The 9,583-nt window shown below is 47.9% G+C and overlaps 1 protein-coding gene across 1 annotated transcript in view; it reads right to left on the reverse strand.

The window, feature by feature from the left end:
* Positions 1-5,970: 5,970 nt before the first annotated feature.
* PDE6A (phosphodiesterase 6A) overlaps positions 5,971-9,583 on the reverse strand; it is a 51,601-nt gene continuing 47,988 nt past the window's right edge. The window contains exons 20-22 of the mRNA XM_006906388.2: positions 9,402-9,485; positions 7,768-7,915; positions 5,971-6,289 (exon numbers count right to left, since the gene is read on the reverse strand). Coding sequence (XP_006906450.1) covers positions 6,210-6,289; positions 7,768-7,915; positions 9,402-9,485 — 312 coding nt within the window. The 3' untranslated portion in view covers positions 5,971-6,209. The remainder of the gene's footprint in view (positions 6,290-7,767; positions 7,916-9,401; positions 9,486-9,583) is intronic.

The following is a 9,583-nucleotide window of genomic DNA, read 5'->3' on the forward strand; positions in this document are numbered from 1 at the left end:
AAAAAAAAAAAAAGCCTCCCAGCTGATTGAAATGGATTTACAGAGCAAGTCATTTAACTATAAGCCATCTCGGAGCGAGAAATTCGATGTTTCTTCCTTTCTGTGGGATCCTGGGCTCTCTTTACTCATCTAGTAAATGAGAATATTGGATGGGATGAATCTTCAAGTCCTTTCACCTCTGAGAGCCTCAGATTCCCTTCTCCGGCTGTGCCCAGCTCAAGTTCAGGGTGAAGATCTCTGCAAGGTAACCAACCAGCAGCAGATTCCAACCCACACGGTCCTGGCCGAGCTACCTTATAGGAGGAGGCCAGCTCCCCAGGACAGATCTAAGCCATAGTTTCTGGTGGGGATGGTGAGTTCAGCCCCAGCGTGGCTAGGTGGCGATGTCAAGAATCTCACATTAACCTTGTCATCATGCCCACCAAACAGTTTTTAATCCGAATGTCATGACCACTTGGCTGTTTCTCTGTTGCTCTCAGATAATACTAGCAATACACTGTTTTTTGTTTTTTTTTTGTTTTTTTTTTTTCCAAAACAACTTAACTTAGGCACTTTTCACACATTTCTTTCAAATGATTGTAGAACATATGGGGCGACAGGAGGCCTTGATCACGCTGCATATGTTTAGGGCAGCTTTTGTTTTTTTTGTTTCTTTAATGGTATAGCAGCGGTGACTGAAGCTTTGAGATTTGAGGGGACAGATTTTCAGATATTCTGTTTCATCAGAATGCCTTGCACATCCATAAGCAGCGCAGAAATCCAACTGCCTGAATCGGGGGCTTGGAAAATACGCTTTTATAGGTGGTCGGTCCCTAGGCTGTGCAAAAGCACCACAAAGAAGTGTTTATGTAGCTAGAACCCCCTCTGTGCTGTATTTTTTTGTCAAAGGATCCTTCAAGGGAGCCTAATAAAGCCTCCTTTTCCACTTTGCTGGCCTTGCTCTGGGTGACTTTTGAACGGATTGGTTCGCTTCCACCTCAGCACTTTGCCTTATCAATGTCTAGTCGCCATCTAGTGGCCAAAGACTGTATCCACCAGCTACTCAGATGGAAGGCAAATAAATCCTTTCCACCACCTTGCTGTCCAACACCCACTTTGGGAATGAAATGTAATGTCATGAGCGAACTGTCTCTGTGTTTAGAGCCCAGTGTAACACGCAGACTGAGAAGCCTACTAGCTCTCCTGTGGGCAGAGGAGAAGGAGTGGACCCTGTGTCTAGGGGCCTGGGAGGGGTTTACTATAACTGCAATACTGGCAGCCCAGCTGCTGACCCTGTTAAGTGAACCTCTGCTAGGTGGCCCACATTGTACCCTCAGGACAAGCAAAGGTTAGATGTCAGGATTCTGAGTAGGAGCTGGCCATGGCTTTTGATATGGCCCACCGAATAGCCAAATAGGTTATTTTTTGTCATTAGTTTGTTTTTGCTTCTATATTTTGTATTTTAAAATCTTGTCAAGTGTTTCTGTGTTAGGAATAAAAAGTCATAAACTATTTCCGACTTTGTTTCTTGAGGGATGTTCCGATTCTGGCGGAACAGCTTGGAAATCTCAAGGGGTGCGTGGTCAGGGTGGCCAGTGGAACGGGGAGTGGGCCACTTGGATTTCCAGATAGTTTCTGGGGAGAACGACCATCCCAAAGTCTGGCTTGGTGCAATCTGCTCTGGAAATTAACACCCGCCCCCTTCACCTCCTTGTGCTGTGGTGTTAGCGTTGACTTTGAGCATCTGCTTCTTCCAGAGGCAGCTGCTAATGTTGAAACCAACACAAGATCTCTCTCCCCAACCCCAGATTTCTAAAGAGACGGTGTCTGTAGCTAGCCTTAATCATCTGGGCAAGGTGGTCCCTGTGGTCTGTTCCAGCATTTCCAAATCTTGGACTCAAATCTTTTTCTCTTGGTGTGACTACGCAGCCTAGAGAATTCTGAGCAATAGGAAGCCAGGACTTTCCCCAGCTCTGTGACAGGGTCAAACCAGGGAATGGCTAACCTTGTGAGGTTTGGGCATCCCCAGGGGTACTACCGTAGGGGGCATTATTTATTAGGAAGCTCAACAAGGAACTACAGCCTGGGGTGCGTGAGTGCAAGGCTGTGTGTGTGTGTGTGTGTGTGTGTGTGTGTGTGTGTGTGTGTCTGTGTGCACGCATGCGCCCGCATGCCTGTCTGTGTTTGTGTGTATGTGTGGAATTACATTGATGCATTTCTTGAGAAAGGTGCAAGAATTTCACCTACACAGAGGGACACATCTGCTTTGTTATTTATAATAGAAAGCTAAATTTTAGTTTTATAAAGGACACTGCTAGTGATTGGGAATTGAGGTTTTAGTTTTGCTATTTTTTTTAATTGGTAGAGGATTTTTATATATTTTTTCCATTTTGTTGGGTTGTGTCCTTATTTATATAAATATTTTATCCGTAAGAGGCAAGGAAGGAATCTTCTTTGCTTTTAATTATTGTGGTTGTCATCGTCCCTATTTTATTTCTGGTGTGATTTATCTGTCCTACCTTCTGAATGAGAAAATGTTTTCCTGTATTTGTACATTGTCAGATTCTATAGTTTCATAGATAATTTAACCAAATCGCTCTATGTATTATTATTCTGTGAGTATAAAGTTCTATTTTAACGTCTGTAAATACTTCAGAACTGGCTTCTTTTCTCAAACTCCCACTGCGGAGTTATTGTTTACATCACAAAAACTGTAGAATCTCTATGCTCATGTACTGTAAATAGTGAAGTGATCTGCTTATAAATAAACTTAACAAATACACTATGGAGATTAAAAAGGAAATACCACCCACAGCTCTGCCCAGGTGTGTCTTTCTTTCTTAGCCCTGCGTGCTTGTTGAGGGATATTCTATTGTCCAACTGGAAAAGGCCTCTGGTTTCAATGTCACCCGATCCAGGTGTGTCCCCTACCCCACCGAGGTTTTCTGAGCTCACTTTTCTTCCTTCACGGCACTTTTCATGGGTCGTAATGAATCATTCAGACTCACCTCATGAAACACATATTCTATCACCAGCTTTTGCTGTGACTTTTATAAAGCTGTGCCACTTTCTAAACAGGACGACCTTGTTTGGGTGTGTTAGCTTTTCCATGCAAGCACACTAAATAAATGTGCCGAAAGAGATTTTGACACCGTGGTTTCAGGCAAAAACACTCACCAATTGACAACTCTAAAGCAATTTCTGGTCAGAGGACGTGGAGAACAGATTCGAATTGTGTGCCATATTTGGGTGAACGAGGAGCTTTTTCCTTTGCTCACTTACTCCCCGCAAGAGCAGTGAAGTGGCATTTTCCAAGACTCTCAGTTTTTCCTCAGTTTCAAAACACTCTTGGGTTTAGCCTTTATTTTGCCCTAAAGCTGCTTTAACGTTAGTGTTTTTTAAGTCCAGTTGGACTGCAAGATACCCATGTGCCCCCAGAGGGTTGAAACATTGGTGAAGAAAATTACGTACAAACAAGAACAGGTACAATAAGCCATTCCATGCCATGTTATGTGCGGACTGTTCTCAATTTTTTTATTATCTACAGAAACTAGTTTCTTATTGTTCAGGTGATTTATTTTTTCAATCTGGAAATTGTTTGGATTTCTTTGGTTGGAAGGGAATGCACCCTGATGCTCCCTTTTAAAATGAATGGAGGTGTTTGCACTCAGCGACAGCGTTCTCTGGTATGAACTGGGGTCCTTAGAAAAGTTATCTATGTGATCGATTGCTCAGTATCTGTCACCCCCTTACCAGATGGTGAACTCTAGGAGAGCAGGGCCGCTTCTGCATCCATTGCAGGACGGATGAGTGAGAGGCAACTATCTATAGGATTATACACAGCTGGGGAGGCAGCCGAGCCACAGAGTCACAGATCTAATCCCTTCAAAGATGCATCTCATGATGCAAGGAATAAAATGGGAAATTTAGAGCCTCAAGACGTGCGTTTGAGACCCAGCTCTGCCACTTCTGTATTGTGCAAACTTGGACAAGCCACTTCTTTGGCCTCCGGTATTCCCAACTATGAAACAAGATGATCTGCTTAGATGAACTCAAAGGTCCTAAAAGGCTGATTCTCAGAAGCAGTATGGTGCAGGGAAAATTGTTACAAGCCAGGAGTCTGGTATCAGCTTGCTTGGCTTTGGATCCTGACTCTGCCACTTATCAGCAGGGTGTCCTTGGGCAGTTTTCTTAACCTCTCTGAGTCTCTTCCTCATGTGATACATTGGGCTAGTAATAGCTTCTGCCCTAGTAATATAGAGTTTTCGTGAGGATGAAATCAGGTCGCGCACAGTACCTAAGACATCAGAGGCACTTAATTGACATTGGGTACAATCATCATGCGTGGTCTTGCTTGGTGCTGACCACAGCCCTTGAGAGGCGTGGCAAGGATTATGGCCCTCATTTGGCAGATGGAGAAGGCTCAGGATGAGGCAGAGCAGAGGGAAACAGTCCAAGAAAAAGCCTGGACCAGCAGCATCACCCATATGCCCCTGGGTGACACATTTCTCCTCTTTACCCTGCCGCTTAACCCTACATGTGTAGGGACATGCCTTAGCTTAAAAGACCACTGCTCTGAGAGTATCAATTTCAGGAGGGCAGAAAATGTAGCTTGGGAATTAAAAGATGAGGGTTCCAGACCCAGCTCCCTCCTGACACGACCTGTAAATGTGGGCAGGGCTCATGTGTCAGAAGCCCAGACTGATCTGCTCTGGAAGTCACTGTGTCGCGTACCCTGTACACTGTGTTCTCTGTGGACTTGGGCATCTGCTTCTGAAGGGAAGCCAGGGAACGGTGCCATGGACTTTGCCCAGCCCATCCCCTCACTGGCCTTCGGTTTCCTCATTTATCTAAAAAGGGAGAGGTTAGAGTAGATCAATGGTTTACAAACAGTTTTGAGAAATCACGTATTTCCTCTCCTGAGTGACAACTTTAATATCTTAGCTTCCACAAGACATCCTATTTGGGAGGAAGAGAAGGTCTAGAGCCAACCCCCACTTACAGGAGAACCGGGAACAAGGGACCGTGTTATACGCCACCATAAGGAAGCAGATGGATAAATACAGAATAGGGGACAACTGACACTGTTCCTGCAACAAGTCACTGGCAAAGGAAAAAGGAGGAAGCACTGTTAAAGATTAAAAGAGACTTGGAGACATAACAACTGAAAGCGTAAAACTTGTTTGGATCAGATTCGAGCAAACCGACTAAAGACTTGCTACAGTGGGGGAGGCTGGATTAAGGGCCGCTGTCAGGAGGCGGGTTCCTCAGCAGGCAGCCTCTGCAGTGGACTCGGGCTGCCAGGTGATTACGGAGTGCCCTCAAAACCAAAACCGACGCCAGGGGAAGGGAAAGGAGAGGGAGAGGCTGAGCAGCAGCGTGAGCCAACGACACCCCTGGGGAGCCCCACGAGGAGTCGACAAGGTACAGGAGCCCTGTAGAGGTGTCCATGTCGGGCCAAGATGGCCAGCCCGTAACACCTGGCATAATAACATAGTCACAGGATGCAGGCCACCTTGGGAAAGGGTGTGACCTTAGGCAACGTGTCTCCACGCAGCTGAGGTCATCCCCAAAGGGGCTGATGCAGGGCTGTCTGCCGACAGCTCTCCCAACCACCGAGGCCACGAGTCCTGCCCTCTTCACGAAAGGGTCTAAACCGTTCATCACGGGATCTGCCACACCTGGGCATTAGATGTTTGTTTCTTGCATGGGATAATGATGTGGTTCTGTTAGAAAGTGCCCATATGTCTTTAAAGATGAAGTGAAATGACATATCTGGAATTTGCTTTTAGATATTTCAGCGAAGAAAAAATTGAAAAAGAAATATAAAAGGGCAGATGAAGGAAATGTAGCGACATCTCGATACTTGAAATCAGTGATAGGTAGGTGGGGATTCATTAAACAATTCTCTCCTTGTGACAATGAAAAATTTTATAACAAAATGAAAGTGTAAGAACAAAAATGATTTTAAGCACGCAAGTGAATCCGGCATTAATTAAATATTTAATTGATGTCTACGAAAGCTACAATGTTGGTTTTAGCTCAATGAAAAGTTCTCAGGGCTGAACAAACGTTTGAAAGCCACTAGATCAGATGTACGCTAAATTCTCATTCAGCTTTCAAATCCTATGACTCTTCTACTTCTCAAGAAGGCGTGCAGTTTGCCACCGGCTTGGGCGACCTCTTCTCACGAAGGGCAGCGCCATTCTGGCCCGCGGGGCCCTGTTGTGCTACTGGACGCAGCAGGACTTGGATGCAGGTGCGCCCCCTCCTGGGCCAAGGTTCCCCCCAGGCTGATTTCCTGCCGCTGCTGCGGGCAGACAGGCAAGAGAACACAGCAGGTGAGAGGAGGCTGCAGAGGGCTTCCCCTTTGCCCTGATTTGAACCAAGGGTTGCAAATTCAAGGGCTTCCAGAGACCGACAGATAAAGTACACGTGCAGAAGGCAAGCCAAGTATGAGGGGAATCGGAGAAACCAAGAATGCTTCTCTGCACTAAGAAAAATGACAATCGTGATGATAAATGGCGACACTGGGCACCCATGTCTGGGAGGTCACAGGGAGTTGTGGGGACTGTGACAAACTGGAGCGATCCCCTGTCCCATCTAAAGAGGGGCAGTGGCCACTCAGCTCCAGCTCATTGTTGTCATGCAGAAATCCAGACTGATGTGGCCAGATCGTGATCTTTTAAAAAGAAATGCTGGAAATCTGGATTTTTAAAATTTGAAATATCCCCATTTAAAAATGTAAACATCAGATATCCATTAAAAAAAATGCAGGCCAAACAAAAAACATCCGCAGGTGCTAAGTTCGCACAGACCTGCTGCTAGCCCATGAGACAATCTGTGCAAATTAGAAACAGACACTTCTTCCTCAGGACACTTCACTGCCAATTTTCTGGAAAGTTGTGATTATGATACAAATCCGTGGTGACCGTGACACATAAGACACCTCCTAGAGCTGCGCAAAGCATGAGTCACAAAACCGTATGTAGTGGCCCCACATTTGCAGCCGCCAGTTCAAAGTCAGCCCACACTGCCCAGAGCAGAGCTGGAGAGCTGGCAGTGTCCATGCTTAGAACCATGTGTAGAGGGACAGCGTGCAAAGGAGGGCAGTCGGGGTGGGGTGGGGACCTGAAGCCTTGTCCCGTGAGAGAACCACAGCCACATAACCAGGAAAAGAAATGACTCAGGGAAGGAGGACCATGCTGTTGACTGCGATGAGATGGGATTCGATTCCTGAAGGCAGGACTATGGCCACTAGGTGGAAGTTTCAGAAAGGAGAACAATTCCAGCTTAAGGAAGAGCTTTCGAACAGTGGTGCAGAATGAGGCTCTCATGTAAGGTAGTGAGCCCTCCGTCACTGGTAGTGGGCAAGCAAAGAACCATGACGGTATGGATAGGATTTAAACACCAGACAGAAGGCTGGAAATGCGGTCTCAAAAATTACTTTTAACCAATAATTCTAGGTTTTCTCCTCTGTCCCTGGCTAGGGCCCTATGTCCACAGCCTTAGAATTGGAATTTGTCCTACACTGGTTGGGGGCAGTTGGGGACCCCTTGCTGGGAACCTTAATCTTGGGAACCAGGCACTGCCACTTAGTAATTGTGTGACTCAGCCACAATAGTTCACCTCTGCAAGGCTCAGAGCCCTCCTATGTAGAATGGGACTTTAACAGGTGCCGGGGAGGCCCGAACGGGACCCCGGGTGTGAGGCACTGAGGCCAGGCTGGGCCCTCCGTGAGTGCTCAGTGTTGGGGTCGGGGCCCCCTGCCGTCCCTCTCCCACAAACCTTGCTTGGCGGCCTGCCGCTTCTGCTTCTCCTCTTCCAGAGCTTGCATCTTGGCATCATACTCGTCGGCAAGCGCTTTCCACTCCTTGCGGTTGTTGGTGATCCCGTCCAGCATGGGAGTGATCTCCTCGTGGAAACGGGAGAATTCCTAGAGGAGAGAGAGCCTCTGGCACAGGGGCCACAGCCCGGAGTCCAGGCTCGAGGCCGAGGCACAGTTGGAAATGTCCAGCCCTGGAATGAGCTGCCCGGGCGGGTGGCAGGCTTCCTGTCACCCAGCGTGTGCATGCTGATGCTGTACAGCCTCCTGTCAACAAGATCCCAACCCTCTCCTGCTTAAAGCCCTCCTGTGGCAACCCCTGTCCTTCAGGGTGAAGCACGACCCCCTTCACATGGCTTTTGTGCCCCTCCAGACCCAGTGCCCTACCCGCTTCTCCATCCTGGACCCTCCGGGCATTCCAAATCTCCGTGGCTGGAGTGTGTCCTGCCTTCTGTGGGCTTCACACAAGCTCTCCCCGAGGCTGGAACACTCAGACTTCCCCTTTTTTCCCCCGAGGCCTCCACTTAGATGTCACCTCCTCAGGGAAGCCTCTTCCGAGGCAAAGACACTCAGTAAATATTTGAGTGAATTCTCTTAGCTCGAAGAATAAAAATAATGCCTTGAGCACAGCCCATCACAGTTCATGAAGTGCCTATCTTCTTTGATCCTCAAGAAGCTCCTGTGAAGTGGGAGACAAGACTCATTGCTCCCAGATTTCTAGGTGAGGAAACTGAAGATGAAGATAGGCAGAGTAGATCTGCCCAAGGCAGGAACGTCAAATTCAGGGCTGGCTGTGCTCAGAGCCGCCTGAATTCAGATCTAGGCTCTGCCATGAGCTGTGTGGCCAGCTGTAGGCAGGTCACCTACCCATGAAATCATGAAATCAGGACAATATAATACCTACCTCCCAGGGCTGTTGTAACGCACGTAGGGCACTGAGCCCAGTCTCCCCGGTTTAATAATATTACCGACGATGGTGGGGAGCACCGACTACCCTGCCCTGTTGCTTGGAGGACCCCCAGGAGCCTGTGCCTCCTCCCGGGGGGTGTGTGCACTTCTTAACGGCAGGGCTGTAGCTCACAGAGCCTCCCCTGAACTGGGGGTCGGGCGTCCTGGCCCTGTCTCACAGCTGACCCTGTCATTTCTCATCTCTGACCTCTGTCTCCACTCGTGTAACATGGTCAAAGTAAAAATAACAAAGGGAGGTGGTGGCAGCACCGATAACATGGAATCGGAAGCCCCGGGTTCCCCAAGAGGGAGAAGTTCACTTTGGGCAAGAGCTCAAGGAGACATTCCAGATCACTTTTTGACTCTTCGTTACACGTCTGCCAGCTAGGGAAGTTAGGAGGGCATATGTCTGCTACGTTTCCCCCTTCCCTGTCTGAAACCTCGCTCGGTCATTTGTCCCTGGCCTGGGTGTACAATCACACAAGACCCCAGGGGGCTGACCTGAGGACCAGACGCCACTGCAGATGAGCAGCACTTTGTAAAATACCACCCACTGGTCACTCGCCAGAGTTTATTATTCCTGATGTCATTTGGGAACCCCAGATTTATCAAAGACAAAGACATGGGCCTGAGAAAACAAAGGACCCACCTTGTAGACAAAGGTGCAGACGAAGTCAATGAAGCCAACCTGAAGCTTGGGGAGTTCATCCGCCTTGTTTCTGTCCATCATGGGCTGTCATGAGGGAGAAAGAGTTAGCTGCACTGGGCTCTCCCCCTGGCATGATGCAGTCAGAGGGGCCCACCCTACCTATGAAGCATTCTTGCTAAAAA

The sequence above is a fragment of the Pteropus alecto genome, unplaced genomic scaffold (assembly GCF_000325575.1).
Source record: "Pteropus alecto unplaced genomic scaffold, ASM32557v1 scaffold40, whole genome shotgun sequence".
Taxonomy (NCBI): domain Eukaryota; kingdom Metazoa; phylum Chordata; class Mammalia; order Chiroptera; family Pteropodidae; genus Pteropus; species Pteropus alecto.